This window comes from Sminthopsis crassicaudata, chromosome 2 (genome assembly GCF_048593235.1).
Source record: "Sminthopsis crassicaudata isolate SCR6 chromosome 2, ASM4859323v1, whole genome shotgun sequence".
In the NCBI taxonomy this organism is placed as follows: Eukaryota; Metazoa; Chordata; class Mammalia; order Dasyuromorphia; family Dasyuridae; genus Sminthopsis; species Sminthopsis crassicaudata.
In genome coordinates, this window is record NC_133618.1 from 546,185,905 (window position 1) to 546,205,257 (window position 19,353).

A 19,353-nucleotide genomic window follows, 5' to 3' on the forward strand; every position below is an offset into this window, starting at 1 on the left:
TAATCAGAAAAGGCTTCTCCAAGGAGGTGAGTGTTCATCTGGTCTTGACAGGCATAGGCAAAGATTGTAGGAGACAAAAGAGGGTAACCTAAAAAAGGAGAAATGAAATAGTAAATAATATAGTGAATAATTAAAAATTAAGCATTAAAAACTCAAGCATTTATTATTGGCTATAATCTGTTCTCTACCAAAGGTTTTCCTTTTCTTGTTTAATGCTAATGGGTATTTTATAAAGGCAGGCAAAGAGATGTTCTCTGGATTTAATTATTAAGTTTCTCTTTCTTTCCTGTTCTACATGTATACAAATAGCCAGGTATCTGTTTCTTGGGTGTTGAGATAAGCCATCATCTTTTTTTCTTTTCTTTTCTTTTTTTTTTTTTTTTATCGGAATATCTGATTCCTTTATGGAATAAATCATATCTGTCTTTATATGAACTTTGCCCCTTTTCCTCCTTGTGATAGATACAAAATGAAAACTTTTCTTTGTTTCCTAATATGTTTGAAAGACAATTCACAATGTTCCTGCCCTAAGGGCTTGGTTGACTGGGACATTTCATACGTCCAATCAAATCTTCCACTATTAACATCCCATTAAATGAACATCTACACTAATGACTTTTAGTTGTAAGTTACCCAAGAAGAATAACATAATCTTGTAAAAACTGATTTACAGAACTAAATTTCCCCTCATTTATGGACTTTTAAACCACCTTAGTAAATTGAATTCTATGGAATCACATCATAATTATTCAAAGAGAGACCGTCCAGGGTAATACATAATCACCCTTGGGGTCATTAAGATTTGAGTGCTAGTCCTGCCAAATCAATAATATCAATATGGACATGAGGAAGTCTCTTCATCTCTCAAGGACCTAGGCAATTCTGTAAATCTAAATTATGGAAGAGCTGTGTCTACTCATCAATGCATAGAAGTTTCTATTGCGTAGTTCCCTGCACTGATGAAATCACAGGTCAAGGTTAAAAAAAAAAATAACTACCCCCTCTTCCCCCAGATATGTCCTAATGGTTGTGTCCTATTACCACAGAAACAGTGGTTCTGTGTGACCTGTATTTCTGTAGTTATCTTATGTTTAAAAAAAGTTACAAGTGAGATAAGCCTAATCAATATGTTTACCTCCTAACAACATATTTTGGGAGGAAGGACAAGATTGTGTAACCCTTCCTTATGTGTGTGTTTGGGGGGGAGATGTTGGTGAAAAATGAATAGTAATCCTTGAAAGATTTGGGGATCACTAATATCAGTAATACAAAAAGTGATCTAAAGACTACATTATCACTGATAATGGCTTATACCATGTTCTAAGGTTACTAAATGTTTTGACACCTATTTTCACTTAGAACTGGGTAGGGCAAATATATTATTCCCATTTACAGATAGATGAGGTATCTGAGATTCAATGAGCATGAGTAAATTGCCCAGGATTGGTAAACCAAGCTGGGACTGAGCCTAGATCCTCAGACTTAAGTTTTATGCTCTTTTCACTATTAATATGGTATATGGAAAGTTCCAGTTGGGCAGTAGAAAAAATATCAAACTGAGTGTTAAAAGATTTAGTTGAGTCTTTGCTCTGGCATTTATGGAAATATGACTTGATTTAGTCAATTATTGTCTCTGAGCCTCAATTTTTGCATCTGAAAAATGAGCCCATAGGCCCTAATTGATCTCTAATTGCTTCCAGGTTGAAAATTTTAGGATGTGATGATCTGGTTTTGCTCATCTCATTATTTACCACATAAAACCCAAGAGCCTTAACTCTCTAAGGTTGTTAGAAATCATAGATGTCATTCCACATACAAATTTCCTTTTGTAAGATATTGATGCATTGTGACAAACAGCCCCACTTCCAGAATGTAAATATGTTTCTCATTAACTACTAGGTTTTCTATGAAATCCCTTTCTGGTCTGGTTTATAATTATATAGTATATGAGAGATAAGGTGACTTGACTGTAGACCCCTGAGAATGTTCCAACTACTAAAGGTATTGTAAATACATCAGGAAAACAATGGCAAAAAGTTTAGTCTAGTTGACTGGAACCACATTAACATTTTTACTGATCTCTTTCTTGTAGATGTAGAAATAAATTTTTTTTTTTTTTTTTTTTTTTTTTTTTTTTTTTTTTTTTTTTTAATTTTTTATTTTATTTTATAATTATAACATTTTTTAACAGTACATATGCATGGGTAATTTTTTACCACATTATCCCTTGCACTTACTTCTATTCAGATTTTTTCCCTTCCTCCCCCAACCCCCTCCCCCAGATGGCAAGCAGTCTTATATATGTTAAATATATTACAGTATAATTTAGATACAATATATGTGTGTAGAACCGAATTTTTTTGTTGCACAGGAAGAATTGGATTCAGAAGGTAAAAATAACAGTTTACATTCATTTCCCAGTGTTCCTTTTCTGGATGTAGCTGGTTCTGTCCATCATTAATCAATTGGAATTGGATTAGTTCTTCTCTATGTTGAAGAAATCCACTTCCATCAGCATACATCCTCGTACAGTATCATTGTTGAAGTGTATAATGATCTTCTGGTTCTGCTCATTTCACTCAGCATCAGTTGATGTAAGTCTCTCCAAGCCTCTCTGTATTTCTCCTGTTGGTCATTTCTTATAGAACAATAATATTCCATAACATTCATATACCATAGTTTACCCAACCATTCTCCAATTGATGGACATCCATTCATCTTCCAACTTCTAGCCACTATGAAAAGGGCTGCCACAAACATTTTTAATTGTTTTTAACAAGCTTCTATACCAGTAAAGGACAGAGAAAACCAGGGTCAGAGGAAGAGACACAATCAGAGCCAAAGATTCCTGCTTTAAAACATTAGCAAAACTGGAAATTACCCTTGCATTATAAGCTAGATTCAGACTATGGACTAATTTGTTGGGGAAGGAAGATAATGTCAATATCCTGAATATAGGCTGCTCCAGACCCCTGCAGAAATAAGACAAGCTTTTCTCATATACTTTGGAGGTGTTTAGTTAATTAAAAAAAAATTTTCATACATCTCTTTGCTAAATCATAGATCCAAATGCAAAACCTAGGATACAGGGACATCATGTGGAGCTATGGCTTTCTCTAGGGGACTCCAGTATAGATTACATTTGTTCAGAGCTGTTATGTCTGCCTATGGGGCCTTTTGTTTCCATAGAAGATCACTCTTTTCTTAGCCTTATGCCATTTTTATTACTTATAATTTTGTGAGTATATTTTATTAAGATGAAGTTTAACATGGATTAGAAGATGAATACCTTTGACTGAATCACATATTTACAAATCTCATCAAGATTAAAAAAAAACACATGGAAATATTTTCCCCATTAGATATTAAATGAGAAGGCAATAATTTTTTAAAAGGGCAAGTTCAGACTTTATATTATCCTGGAAAATGTCATGGAAAATAGTGAACCTTAAATATTTCAAATAAACATTGTAGGGCATGTAATTTTTAAATTATATCTGATTCTATCTCTCATAGTTACAACTGCCCGACATTTTATGTCATTCTGCAATGCCAATTTCATTTCAAGCCCATCATAAATAAGTATTATTAGTTTCCTTGGGGTCAGATGTTTGACGGCCAGACTTGAACTAATGGATTATATCATTTTTCAGTTCATACTCTGCTATTATTTACCATAACACTGTATATTTTACCATACCACTTCTGTATTTTAATCCAAAGTCTGTTATTTAAACACACACACACACTGAATTCTGGATTCTGCACACTGTGTTGTTGAGCAGTGAAGCAAGGGGCATCGAAAAACACCACTAGGGACAGAGTCCTTGATATTCCTCCTCCTACTGCTTCCTTCCCCCACTGCCCCAAGGGAAAGAAAATTATATCTGAGAACCTGCTACAAGAAAAGACTGGAGTTTCCATCCCTCCCTCCCCTTTTTTCCATCAGAAGCACCAGAGAAATCAAGAGAGAAGTGATGTGTGGTGGTGTCAATGTGATAGAGTGACGTTGCTTCATTTTTTGATGAGGTTGCATCATGGTGATGTGGTGTAAGTTAATTTCATAATTGTAAACAATACAGGGAATATGGTTGATTAATTTGAAGTTCTTGTCCACTTCGTTATGGCTGTCCAGCTGAATTAACATGGGTATGTCTTTGTGTCCCACTTTTATAATTTCCTTTTCTTATTTTCAGGATTTAATTTTCAAAGAAAAATCTTAAACAGTATTAGTTTAGTAGAATGACTGAAATATCATGATTTTTATAAGATGCAGTGAATAAGATGTGATTTCCTGGCTTATGCATATGGTTTTAAAAAAAAACCTCTAAAGACTTAACTTTGATGAAGAATAAGTGTGAATAGAAACTATATATCCTTGCTTTCTATAAAGTTGATAGTATGTATCTGTTAGAAATTACGCCATGAATCACGGAAAATTACATTTCTGTTATACAGTTAAACTGCAAGTATTCTATGTTTAATTACAATGAAGGCAAGTAAATATTTTCTGGAAAGCTTGTATTTGAAGTTGGAAATAGAAATATAGGACAAACAGAAAACAATTGGAAATTACTTAGAGGCTCAGTAGCAAGTCTTTAGATCTGATTTCTGAATTTTTAAAAATGTTCTATTCAGTTGAGAGAAAGACTTTCTAAAATTGAAAGCATATACTTTTTGTTTGTAACATCTGAAATTCATTGTAAAGAAATGCATCTGAAGAATAATTACATATGAGTTCCCCATAAGGCTGGGCAGAAACAGTAACAACTTACAAGATTTGGGATTTATTTTGTTTTTCAAGTATTGGTTTCAAATTAGTTAAATTTTATAAAGGCGAAGTTAAATTTGTTGTTGTTGCTATTGTTTCTAGAGAGAAAAAAATTAAGTAGCAATTTTAAATTATAAAATTGGTAGTTGAATTCTCCGTCTTGGGGTCAGAACAAAGGTCAAGGATATTCGGAGTAGTTTGTTGTCTTGCAGACTTGGTTGTATGAAGCGACTGGGGATCGTCTTTGAGCCTTAGTTCCGTCTGTAAGGGTGTCTGCCAAAGTCCGTGGTTCTCACCCCAGTTTATGTCTGTGGTGGGTGAGAGAGAGTCTGGAGAGTTACAGTTCTCTGCTGCTGTAAAACAAAGCACATCCCCTCTGCTAAGAATATTCCTTTTCGCTCGCTCAGGATCTTGCACATTACTTCCCCTCCCCCACCCCGAGAAAATCTTGACCACCAGAATCACGTCGGAAAAAAAAGGGGGGGATGGGGGGCACGGGATGCCCCAAGGAGTTTTAACAAAAGAGTAGGCAGCTTCCAGACTCCAAATGGGGAATTGTGTTGAATGACTTCCCAGACGGGGAGGGAAGGGCGCAGGACATTTCTAACCGCGGGGTGGGAAAGTAGAAGTGGATGACCAGAATGCCTTCTGCAGCTGGGAATATGCGTTACCTCCGAAATATGTTTCTGCAACAGGTGCGGGACGCCGGGGGTCGGGGAAGGGGTTGAGAAAAACCGGGCCGGGGGCTCGCGGCTCTGCAGCCAGAAAAGCGAGGAGAGGAGGCGGAGGCGCAGCGGCCCGAGGCGTGGGGGGAGCGGGGGTCCTCCCGGCCCGGTGGGAGGGCTGGGCTGTAGGGGGAGCCCGGCGGCGCTCACCTGGCCCGGGAGGGCGGGGCCGAGCGGCCCGGAGCGAAAGGGGCGCGGTGTAAACAGAGCGGCGGCCGTGATGTCAGCCGGTCACATGGAGCCTCATATGGTTGGGGATGGCTCTCGGCGGCGGGCGGGCAGCTGCGGTAGCTGCTGCTGGAGCTCGGGCGGCGGCGGCGGCCTCGGCGGCAGCAGCCTAGGAGGCGCGGCGGCGGCGGCGGCGGCAGCAGCGGGGCTGCGGGTTCGGACCATCCGCTCTCCCTGCGCTCTGTGCACCTCGGCTTAAATGATGTATTTTGTGATCGCAGCGATGAAAGGTGAGCGGGGAGCCCGAGCTGGGGAGGGGGAAGGGGAACCGAGAGAAGCCGGAGGGTGGGGGTAGAGGTGGGGGTGAAGGGGGAGGAGCGGGAGTCCCGATTTTGCTTGTCTTTCCCAAGGGGTGGGGGTGGGGGTGGGGGTTGAGGGGAAAGGGGGCCGGGCAAACCCGGGCTTTAGGTAAATGCGCTAGGGCAACCGGAGCCCTGCCGAGGGCTGCGGCGGCGGCTCCTTACCCCTCCTGCCCTAGGTGTAGGTGCGCGCAGAGCTCCGTCCCCTCCTATCCGGGGCTGCCACTTTTCTGCCTGGCGCTCTCTTGGTGGCCGTACCCGCCGCCTCCTGCCCTAGGCCGGCTCGGTAGCGCTGCCTTCTGCAAGAAAGTTTGCAGCAGCAACTCTCTGCGGAGCGGGGGAGGGGAGGAGTGCAGGAAAGCGGGGTGCAGGTAGGGCTTGGGGGGTTGCGGCAGTTGTCGCACTTCTGCGCCCCCTTCTCACCCCCCCCTTGGGTTGGGGTGGGAGTGGAGGGGAAAGGACAGAGGGCTGAGCCACCTGATCCTGACCCAGTGGGCTCCCCATTGCCTAAAAGCCCAGCTAGTGGAGGGGGCACAAGACCAGGGAAGGGGCCCGGCGCTCCCTCAGAGCCTCGCCAGCTGACCTCATAGCTAGCGCACCTTGGGGGGGGGGGGGGGGAGGAAGACTTAGCTTCGCTGGGTTTGCCCCCTCTCTCCGTAACCCTTGCCGATGACTGCTGGGCGGGAGTCCCAGTGTGACCCTTGTCCACTAGCTCAGGTCGGATCTCCGGGGTACCCGGCTGTCCCGGTCACAGAGACCCCCACCGCTGGCTGCCAGGGACTACTAGGCCAGGGGAGGGCGGGTTTCCACCACACACTAGAAGGGGAAGGAGTTCGGCTAGCCTGTGTGGGCTGAGAGCAAAAGTAGCCGCTGGGACCGGGCAGTGTCCGCTGGCCATTTCCCGGCCTCTTCTTCTCTTCCCATTTGCATGTTTTAGAAAGCTTTAGAAAGTGACCCAGGGACAGAAGGTAACCAGAGAGCGACTGACACGCGGAGACGCACGCAAACTTCGGGAGCCACAGCTGCACTTTATACTGTGTGTTTTCGGATGTTTGTTTTAAAAGAACTTAGCTGCCCACATGATTTCCAGAGGGAGCTTGGGGTTAGCGTGATTTACTGTTGCATAAGGGACAGTAAAGGCGAGTGCTGCAAACCTCGTTCGCCTGAAGTCGTCTGCTCTTGTGCTTCCGTCTGACCAAGATTTGGTGTCTCTTAGATGCTGCCCAAGAGAGGGGGTGACAAAGATGACGTTCCCGAGCCTTTGTCACTCTCTCCAAAGGGCCAAGAAGTCACGGCTCGGCCAGGAAGAGGGAAGTTTTAATGAGGAAGGGGAAATATGGCGGGTATTGATAACCGGTGTCAGTGCTGACGGATATAAGAGCAGTTTTACCTAGTATTTCGGACACCAGGAGCAGAAACGTGAACATGCTTCTCTCACCCGACGGACTTTTGCTTCTGTTTTTGAACATCATAATTCTAGGTTTACATCTTTTCATGCGGATTATGAACGATCCATTTAACTTGGATGTTTTGTCTTGCTTCTGTTAATAAGTTCTAGGTTTGATGATTGGTGTTTGCTAAACGTGAGCTTTGTTGCAATCCATGAATGAAGGGCACCAATAATCAGCATAGGTTTTGCTTTTGGATCTCAGAGCTTTGCTTAGTAGAGATTGGGTGACATCTTTTAAATTAATTATCAGCAGGTTGAAACTTCTTGAAAAATAAAACGGCCCTCTTTTGATTAAATCTTCCTATGAGATGTGTCAATTTTATATCTTCATGGCTTATAAGAAATGTGATCTTGTCTTTTTTAAAAAATGCAAACTAATAATAAAAAGCAATTACAACTATATATGTTGTCAATCATTCCAGGAATGGAGTTACTAAGGTTACAGAATTCTAAGATAGTAAAAGAAAGAAAATCCTTCCCCTCCCTACCCCAAATCAGCCCTTCAGTGTTAGTATTTTCAGCTGATAATTAAAAACCCTTGATCACGCAGGTATAAAATATATTGCTTAATTTTGTAACGATTTTTATTCTTAAACAGATCTTGCTATATTTTATGATGTGAATATCTTTTCATTTCAACATAGTTTTCATCTGGCAGAGAAGAAGGATGAGCAGGCTATTTTTTAAAAGTGGAATTGCATTTCATTCGGCAACTATAATCCATATTATATATTTTTTCTTTTCTATCAGTATGGAAAGATTATTTTAATATTTTTATTTGGTATTGTATATATACTTTTAGTTTTTGTTTTTTGTTTTTTTTATCTCTAGTACAAAGTGACATTCCATATCATCATTGACAAATAGATTCCTGAGAATTACTCCCCCTACCCCAAAGCTTTTGCCTACACATTTGTCTTGGAGTGACCTCTGGCTGCCACAAAATGATAGATTCATAGTATTGTGCTTCAAGAGAAGTAGATCAGAAGCCCTGGGAATGCAATTTTTCTATAAGCTTAGTTGCACAAGGGAAATATAGACTATATCTAGGTAATTAGAATATTTTATTTTTTCCTGATCTTGTAACATTCTGGGTTTTAAAGAGATCATCTCACTAAAATGTAAATTTGCACCAAAGAAGAATGGTGTATCCAAAAATAAGGAATGTCATAAATGTTCTCTATTGGGTTTAAGTGGAAAAAACACTGGCATAGAATCATATTAAACACTTCCTACTGCCCTTCAGTTTGAATACTTCAAATTGGTTCCATATGTTGGAGATTGTATATAATCAAGTTTCATACAAAACAGAAATGTTCTTTACTTCGTCACTTTTTCTGGTACATGTATAAGGGAGAAGAGATTGAGAAATCATAGAAGAGAAACACTTTTTTTTTTTTTGACTGATTTAGTTATATTTTTAAAATATCATTAAATCCTTCTGAACCTAAGGGAAGAAAATCCTTCCCCTGTGTTAGTTGTCAAATGAGTTTAGGCTTAAAGTGATTTTATACTTAGAGGCAATAAATCTTTATTTGAGCAAATTTATATCCTCATCTTGCAGTTTTGTTTTTGTTTATTAAATTACCAATGCAATTCTAATCCTATTTGGATTATTTCTAAGGCAAACTATCGAGGCATAGCATTTACAGTCAGGAATAACTTGTCTTGCACATCAGAAAAATTTATTGACAAAATGTCATGCCCATACTCTGGTATTTAAAGGAAATGGGATAGATTTATCATCCACAACAGGTTATATTCCTTTACTTATTCTCTTATTCCTTTGCTATATTCTCTTTAACTCAATTTAATGCATATGTAGATGAGTGTAGTCAAAAGAAATAAATGTACAATCATAGAAATACTTTATTTTTTTAAGCCCCTACCATTCATATACAAATATCAAGTTGGTTACTTTACCAACTTGACTGTGCATTATAGTTTAATGATTCATGGCATTTTCATCTCTAAATGTGGTCTTATATTTTTAGAGCCTTTGAATTCCCACAGTCGGTAAGAATATTGGTGTCATCCTCTTAAACATCACTAGCAGGGACTTCTTCTTGGTTAGGTTGGCTGACCTTTGAAATGTAGGGTTGAAAGAGGGTGAAGGTTGCATCTCCGGCCCAGGATGGCTAATGCTGTCACTCACTACAAGGTTGAGTATTCAGCCTTGTAAGTTCAAAGGAGGAAAAGAAATGTCTACTTTTTAAAAGAATGTAGCAACTGGGATCATCTTGTTCTGATGTTTTTTCTTTTTTCAGTCTGTGGCAAAAGTCAAAGATGTTTGTCCAAGGAACGTTCTATGAGAGTTTAAAAATGAAACATGATTTTTAAAAGAACTGTTTGTTTTTGAACGTTTTTTACTGAGCATCAGGCTCCCTCCAAAAAAAAAATCATACTTAAGGGAATAATAACATAATTTTCACTCATATCAAACCATCAATAAGTAATTTTTACAGAGCTGTCCCACTTCCAAGGAAAACTAAAATCATCCCTTCATTTTTAAGATTATTGTTTCAAAAAGGACAGTGCTTTGCCGATCATTTAGGCCTGATAAAATACTTTTGATTTAAAAAGTACTTTTGATTAAAAGATAATTGTACAGATAAAATGTCTTTCCAAAATAGAGATACTTACTATCCTGCTTTCCTTATTAAGAGGTATATGGCAAAATAAATGAGATGATCAAGTGGCTAACTGAAAAGGCTAGTGTATGAAAGGTACTAATCAACCGCAAAATGCACTCTGTCATAAACTCATTTTAAGCTTTAGAAAGAGAGAGAGAGAAATAAATTTAAAACACTTGTCCAATAGGAGGATCTGCGAAAGTATATTTAGTTTTTCCTCGTTTTTTATGGTAGGTTAGGTTCAATTTTCCCATATTTCAGGTTTTTGAAAATATCTTGCAAGAAGCTTTTAGGATCAGTAATAGTCCCTTTGTACATTAAATTCAATAAAACCATATCATTGTAGGAAGACAATTCTAACAACATACATTTACGTTTGTTTTTTGTTTTTTTTGGTTTTTTTTGGTTATTTACTAGTGAAAATGAAGTATGATTTAACTTCAAAAATACTTTTGAAATTTAGTAGTATGACAGATTGTGTAGCAATAAATAGCACGAAAAATTTCATGTTCTTTTCACATAATAATTGTCTTTTGTGTGTATTTATGGTGTGTGGCAGATGGAAAGCCACTGGTACCTGAGCTGTAGATTGAAATATCATGCTAAAAGTTTGGCTGTAAACTTACCCTCATTAGAAGATGATTTCCAAATTGTGTTTCTTGCATGATTTAACCCTTCATCCCCATTGCCATCACCTTTGTGGTCTTTTGAGCCAGGCAATGAGATTCATAGAATTTTTGAATCTGTCATTATCAAATATAAAATAACATTACATGTATTCTTTTTCTCAGTTTTACAGAGGTAAAACCAGAGGAAGGAGATTTCAGTGCATAATAACGTTAGGATGGGAAATAGGCAAAGTAAAGGGAAGTTGAACTGTGATCATGTTTCTGATAAAATGTGAGAACTGGGAGTTGTCATATTTTGATGTAGTTTACTTGAAAAACTCAAAAATATCCAGCTATTATCAGCAAGTAAAAGACATTAAATTAATATTGTAGACTTATTCTGGGTTTCATTTTTTAACTTTGATTTTGTTTCTGAATTTAAATAGAAGGTAAATAATAATTGTTATTTACAAAATGCCTTCAACTTTATATTTTTACAGTCCTTGTTTGATCCTTAATAGCTACCTTATGACAGAGATAGGTAATATTATTTCCTCCATCTCCTCTCTAATTTTTTCAAACAGAAAAGGAAACTGAGACTCAGCTAATTGCTAAATATCAAGTAGCTAATAGATATCACAGCTATCATGAAAAAACAAATCTTCTAATTCTTAATTTGGCTATTTTTTCTTTTAATATTTACTTTCTGAAAGGAAAGATGCTTTATAGATCTAGTATGTGAATTTATATACAGTTATTGGAATTCTTCAGTGCAGTTTATAGAATAGGAAAGGAGATTCAATTTTCTGAATCTAATATATTTAAATTACTATTCCATAAAATGCTTCTATATAAAATGAGTTATTCTATATGTCTACCAACAAATGTATTCATTTATGATTTTTATTAAGTCCTGTTCTGATAATAAGAGGATCTAGGTGAGTATCATTAACCTTGCATGAGATTATTTGGAAGGTTGTAACTCAGATGATCTGCTTCAACACTTAATCTATAGAGAGTACTGTCATTAATAAAGCAAATTGGAGTACGGCCCCATTTATTTAGTACAAGAGGAGTATTCACAAATTCATAATCTAGTTTATATATATATATTTTGTTTTTTTGTTTTAGTAAATAACTGTAGAGATTAGAGTTCTGCATTTTGGCTTTTCTTCCCCCCCCCCCCCCCATCCCGATGAGTTTTAGCTAAGGGAGAATCCTTGTAAACATAATCGGAAGAAATTTTTTGAACAGGGCCTGAAGGAAGAGCCTTTCAATAGACTTGATGGTCAAAAAATCCACTTCTGATGGCATATGCCAGTTCCATTCACAGACATTTCTTAAAAGCCCACTGTGGATCAAGCCTGATGGAAGAGATATGAAATTTAGAACTTTTCATTTGTACTTAATTGACTTGTATTATGACAAATAAGAGATAGGTTGTAAGGAGGAGAAAGAATAAGAAAAATTGTTTAAAATTTCTCATTTTCCCTCCTAAACATTGAGACTGTCCTACTTTTAGACACGTAAACTAGAATATCTTCTAGTTCTCTCTTGAGTTATACCGTGTCTTTTCCTCTTATTGTTCCTCTATAAAAGATTAGTCATTTTATTATTGGAAATTAATGTTTCCCATCAGTCTGAAATTAATTGTTGTTAACTTGGGTAAATCAAAGATAAATACTCAGCCTAATTAAAGGTGCACAGGAAAAAAAATAGTTTGAATATGATGGTTTTTCAGCACAATTCTGCCTCAGTTCTGAGTCAAGGACGCCCTCTCGTGGCTGCAGGCCCATGAAGGATTAAAAACCTTACTATCTTGCCAATGATAATCCAACTAATGGCAAAGAGAGATCAAAAGTAGGACTTATTTTCCAAGTTGGGGTAATGTGCCCTGTATCTTCTACCATAGATATATTTTTAAATTATGCATATTAATTCTGCTGCATAACTTTTAGGAAAATCAGATAAAAGAAAAAGTACTCTTTTGGAGGAAATGGGAAGATTAGCAGTCACTTCTGATTTTTTTTTTTTTAAATGAATTTAATTTAAAGGAAGTGATGGTTTTTACTTTTAATTATTCTTGGCTCATTTACAGGAGTAACTATGGTCTTGCGTTTTTGGGGGGAGGTGGGAGGGGTGGGAAACAGCCAGTTATAAGCCTCTACAAAGAATGAGCCTTCATAAATTTAGAGCTAAAAGGAACTTCGAAGCTTACCCTGTTCAACCCTTCATTTTACAGATAAAGACCCTGAAATCCAGAAAAATGACATAAGGCCATACAAGGCTAAACTCAAATTCACTGAATCATGCTGTCTCACCTATGTTTGTTTTTCTAAATTTTAGCCTATATTTTTCAAAATAGAGTTTCTAGCTTTACCTAATTGTCTTGGTGTTTTCATTCCTTAAATCTGTAGACTGTTGGTTTTTTTTGTTTGTTTGTTCGTTTATTTTTTACCAAAAAAGGAGGCGTGGGGTAACTGAAAGATATAGATTAAAATAAATTAAACACTAAAACTGCTGGCCTCTTATTGCAAAAGTTGTAAAGGGTTTACTTGATGTACTTATGTAAATTTAACTTGGCTGATAAATAGTTTGTATTCCTTGATTTTAAACTCAATTCCAAATTCTGTAAGAAAAGAATACAGTAATAGTTACTTGGGTAGAAATGCATTCATAATTGGTTTTCATAATCTTTAGAACAAATGCTGAAATTTAATAAGAGTTTGATATCAATTTGTACAATTACATTTGAAAAAAAAACAGAATGTAGTTTAACTTTCCTGTTGCAATCCAGATAAAAGCTTTTACTTTCTGTTTCTTTAAGTATACAATACAGTTTACTATCATTGTTGCTTTAAAAAATATTTTAAATTCAAATGTTTCAATGAATTTTATGCTGCTATTGGGCTCTTATCTGGGACTCAAGTAACAATTGTTCTCAGACTTGTGAGCACTGGCAGAGTTCATTTCTTGTTTTTAGCTATGTCAAGAAGCATTGTGTCAGATTCTCTCTATGGTTTCACTGAATGGGAATTCACTTCATTACTGAATGCCCCTCTCACTAAAGGAAGAGTGCTGTTAGTGTTATAAATCGTATTCAAAATAATCAACATTTAATGTGACATTCATTTAAAAAAATTATGCAGTAAAAAACAAGTCTATGTACCTGTATGAATCAAAATATGACCTTTTTTTCAAGTTATTTTTTAATGAATATTCTGCTATTTCAGGGATTATTAGCCATTCCTATGTAATACATCTCTTCAGTAGTCTGAAGAAGCCTATGGACCCTTCTCAGAATGTTCAGTCAGTTTTTCAGTTATGTCAGGCTCTTTATGATATTATTTGTGTTTTCTTGGCAAAAATACTTGAGTGGTTTGCCATTTCCTTTTCCAGAAGAAGAAATTGAGATAAGAGTTAGATGATTTGCCTAGGATCACACGGCCAGTGTTTTGAGGGCAGATTTGAACTCAGGAAGATGAGGCTTTCTGACTTCAGGCCTAGCACTCTATCCACTGCTCCACTTAGCAGCCCTCTTCTCAAAATAATGGACCTAAATTCATAAAGTAAAATACATAGGGTTACTTAGAAAATCAATTATATTGAAATATAATTAGCAAAATATGTATTTTAAAAATAAGTTCATGGAACCCTAAATTAAAAACATGAGTTATATGAAAAGTATTAGCTTTTACCTCCATCTCAAAACTTGAAACATACATTGGGAAATTGAATTTAACTGAACCAGTTGTCGGTTTACAGTATTGGTTTTGTAAATTTTGTCAAGTAAATCTTATTTAAAACAGAATAGATTTAGGAATTCTAACAGGGAAAAAAGGTTGATATAGATAAGGAGGGTACGGAGTATTATTTTTACTTCAAAGGAAAAAAAAAGGTAGGAAATAGAGTATATCTAATTTTCCTATAAGCATGGCATTGATATTGAATAAAATCAATAATTTTTTCTTTATGTGAACTTTTAACCATTATATTGATTTTATAATATGCATGATGCCTACTTATAAGTTAAAGTTGATTTGACCTGTTGTTGACTAGAATACAAATAAGATGGACAGATGAAATCATAATTGAAATGCCCAGAAGACCACTTTATGATTCATAGCTTAGTTATATGGTCTCTTTGTAATGATTTATTCTTAATTGTACTATGAAGCAGTTTCTTTTGCCTATGAACTCTGCTTCTACAGGTGCAGTGGATTTCATAATTCATACTTTGTTATTGTATAGACATTAAGTAATAAATGTGGTTGTTTCATAGTAGTTAAATTCAAAGTCTTGAGGAAACCATTAATATTTTTCCCATATTTAGCAACAAACAGAATTTTAGTACCTGGGAATGTGGTATAGATAGAACATTAGATTGGGCAACAAAGATTTCAAATTTAGTTCTGCTACCCAATAGTTATAAGATCATGGACACATTGTTTAATTCCTCCTTTTAAAGTAAGTGGATCAGATGATTTCTAGAATTTCTTCATTATTCAGATAACTTGATTGCAAGAAACTGTACCTGATGTTGAATGATGCTTTAAGCCTCTAATTGAGTAATAATTTGTTTTTGTTTTGTTTCAAGATTAGTTCAAAATTTCTCTCTTGCTTATCTTTCTGTGCCCCAGATAAAAAAAAAAGTTGTGTCAAATACCACCTGATGAGTTTACTGGTTTTAAAGTTTATAATAGTTTTGTTTTTTTTAAGTAGGGTATGTAGAATTATTTTGTAGGATACTTGGCTAGGTTAAGTATAAGATTTTTTTGAGAAATAATAAAAAGTTCCAGACAGAGATCTTATGTTTGACACCTGCACATTAACTAACAAATTCTAGCCATAAAGCCTTTTTTATTTTTGATCTTTGGGTTCAACTCCTAAAATGTATTTAAGTTGAAATTCAATATAATAAGTATTGTATGCTAGGCACTATGGGGGGTTCTGAAGGTTGGGGTTCTGAAGGCAAAAAATAAAACTTCTGTTACCTGCAAGGAAGTTATATTCTACAAGAAGGAAATAAGAACCATAATACCACTTTCAGCATTCCATCATTAATGTACAATATTAATTTTATTCCTTCAGAAATCCTAAGAAATTGAAATTCTTTTGACATTCTATTCTCAATTTGTTAACAAGCAAAACCTGGTTTCTTTGTTGTCGGTCCGTAACAGGAAAATAACATGTAGATTTTCTTATGACAAATAGATTTCCTCACTTCGGAACTGGCAATTCAAAACTATTGCTTTACTTTTTAAAAAAAGTTTGTTTTATTTTGTTTTTTAATCACAGGTAGATAAAAACAAAGGTTAGAAAAAGTCAGCAATGTCAGCTTGTATTTTGCTTTTGCAGAGATTCTGCCAAAAATATTTCCTGTTGTGCAGTAAGTAGTTCTAGAAGCTAGTCAATGAGCCTGAAAAGTGAAGCCAATTGGGGGATACTATACTACTCATGATAACAAGAACATTAAAAATTAACACATTCCATGTTTAAAAATAGAGGCATCCACTTGAGAACTTGTACATACATAATGCACATACATAGATGCACTTTAAGTAGGTTTATTGACTTAACAGCTTTCTCCAAGCACATGAAAGAAACAGGGGGTTTTTTTAGACTCCAGTTGTACCAGTACCAGCAAGTATTTTCTAATTATGATATTATTTGGAGAAGTATTTTGCCTCCAAACTGATGTTTCAAGAATAAATGTTTGTTTCGTAGGCAATTTCAAAGTGTTAGGTTTCAGCCTTATAAAACAAATGAAGTTATTTGAAATTGGTTAAGAAATCCTAAAATTTTATGGATTACAAGTCTGTTGTTGGCTGATCTATGTGTAAAGCATTGTGCTAAACACTGGGGATACAAAGATAGGTAAAAAATGCAGATGCACAGTAATGATGGCAAAAACATGCAAACATCTATGTACATACAAGGTTAATAGAAGGTAATTTCCAAGGGAAGGTACTAGCTATGGAAGTAGGGGTGGAAGCAGGAGGGAACTAGGAAAGGTCACTTGCAGATGGTGAGATTTGAGCTGATTTGCTTACACCTTGTGTTCATTTTCTTTCACAGGTGGGGCTAGTAATTCCCCTATGATTTTCAGTGTTTCCTTAGTAGAAATATTAATTAACCTGTGTTTAAACAGTAAGATGGTTTCAGTGTTTTGAAATTTTTTTTGCAAAAATGTTTTTGGTAAGGGTATTTTTTGCTTTAAAAGTTTGGTTGAGGACCAATATAGATTTTACCTGAAGGCATTTGCTGAAAAATTCACTTGTTTTAATTGTATTTATTCTATAAGAGTAGTGTGGTAATCAGTAAGAATCTGGAAACATGTATTTAAAGATTGATGCTTGTAAAAGGTACCATAATGAAACATGGGTGTTCAGATGTAAAAATTGACTGACAGCTCTCCTTGTAGGCATGCTAGTAACAATAAAGTCTCAAAGTTCAACATCAAAGAGATCCCAGCTTACTTTTCAACTGACTTGCACATCAAAGAGCAAGAATGAGACAAAAGAAACTGTATTGAGATACATGACTGCTTTATAGCTAGATCCCCATGGAATCATAGACAATTCCTATTATACATGCAAAATATTTTTTTGTGCATCATCTTCATTGCATAAGTGACCAGGAGCAGGAAAATGGAGTAATCCATAGCTGCCATGCCTCGCTCTCAAATTTTTGTTTAAGAAAAACGGAAATATTTGAATTTCTTGTCGCATTGCCAATTATAACCTAAGATAATGCAATATAAGGAGAAATTCACCTAGAACATGTATGTTTATGTGGAAAGTACATGGGATACAAGTGAATTTTTCCTGATTGCACATATTTTCCTAAGTTTCCAGAGTTTGGGAATCAAGCTTGTTGTTTGTTTTTTCCTCTTCCCCCTCCCCTCTGTGGGTGGACTTTTGCTGAATCAGACTTAACAGGTGTGTGGGTGCTTGATAAAGTTTAGACCTGCTGTACCAGCACCTAAATTAATCACTATCTCAGCTCTAGCACTTATTTTAAGTATCTCAATGCCACATGTAGAATAGAATGATTGTCTTATGGTTTGGCTTTCCTGTTTCTTCCGTGGTATTAGATAGTGAATAATGTAAACCAATGAGTATGATAGGTAATCTGAAAAATCTACTGTTGTTTTTATGTATCAACATTTAACATTCAAAGTTCTAATTAGCATGTTCTTGAATGGTTATAATTTTCTATGAAATGATTAATAAATGCAGAGCTGATGTTTAATCATGTTGGAGAGACCTAATAGTCATGTCATTCATTAATAGTTGGGATATTGTTCTGAAAAAGGTATATATTAGTAAACAAAGTAAGAAAATTAGCTTTTGGGAACTTAACTTGGAAAGTAAGAAACTATTAGAGTTTATATAGACATTACAGATTGGAAATCAGAAGATGTTTTTGAGAGTGATTAATTTACATAAAACTGAATTAGGGTATGTAGTTATTTTCCAAGATCATTTATTGTAAGGGCTATAATAAGAGAATCCCAAAACAAAAAGATGTATTTTAAGGAGCAAGGACAATATTGTTTTTAGAGAAACGGTTGATGGTAATGATAAAAGACTGGTATTTAGCATGGTACCTAGCCATTAATAAATGTTTATTGATAGATTGATTAAGAAAGGTTGATTGTAAGATGATTTTTTTTTTTTTCTGGTCCAGGATTATCTTAAGACCATCTACTATGATATAAAGGATTTACAATGTTGTGTGGGCATACTTTTACTGACTCACAGGTCCATGAAATATTGAAATACATTCATGTTATTCATGCATTTGTCCAATTGTTTTTTTAGAGTATATTTCTAAGGAAGGAACAAATGATGAGTTAAATCAGTGACAAACTATCAAATTGCTGTTTTCTCTTTCCTAAAAAACTAATTTATACTGACCACTGGAGAATCTCTCCCCCCCCCTTTTTTTTGGGGGGGGGAAGGGGAGAGACAGGAATAAATTTAATCTTCTTTTCTTCAGTCACCTGAGGGCACAAACACTGAGCAGATTACTAAGGTGTTTAGATTTATCCAGGCACCTGTTCTATATGGGTTACCCTGAGGAAGTGTACAGAAGGCTTATATGATTTTGTGGCAATACATAAAGTAACACCAAAAGACAAAAAACAGATTAATAGCCAGATCAATCAGATTATTCATAATTTAAATGCTAAATTGAAACTATTTTTTAAGCATTTGTGATTCTTAAGGGGAAGAATAGTCATTTTCTTTCAATTCTGTTATTCTTTAGAGGGAATAGATTTTGAGTACTGGACTATTGTTGCTGTTATGTTTTTGAGGATTTTTTTTTTCTTTCTCTTTGTGGAAACTAGAGTATAATATCAAAGTGTTATTTACAAAGGCTTTGTGATTTGGCCAAGAATCTTCTACAAATAATTTTTTTCTATCCTGTCTTAATCAAAAGAGCAGTAGACCAAGCCAACAGAGAAGAATACCCTTTGGTGATGACTTCTATCCTGTAAAAATGTTTTACAAAGTAGCAGAATTTCTAAAACTGTTCCATTTCCTTCTTTAGATTAAAACTATTGCCACTGTTCAATCAATCGGCAAGCATTTGTTATAGATTATGTATGTAGCAAGTATTAACATAGTACT

At 36.0% G+C, this 19,353-nt stretch overlaps 1 protein-coding gene across 4 annotated transcripts in view; it reads left to right on the plus strand.

Moving 5' to 3' along the window:
- Positions 1-3,481: 3,481 nt before the first annotated feature.
- RORA (RAR related orphan receptor A) overlaps positions 3,482-19,353 on the plus strand; it is a 110,536-nt gene continuing 94,664 nt past the window's right edge. The window contains exon 1 of one of the 4 annotated variants that reach the window (XM_074294941.1): positions 3,482-4,050. In XM_074294941.1, coding sequence (XP_074151042.1) covers positions 4,038-4,050 — 13 coding nt within the window. In that variant the 5' untranslated portion in view covers positions 3,482-4,037. Of the gene's footprint in view, positions 4,051-4,129; positions 4,150-5,731; positions 5,955-19,353 lie in introns of those variants that run through there. The other 3 variants (XM_074294939.1, XM_074294937.1, XM_074294940.1) reach the window with 3 other exon arrangements.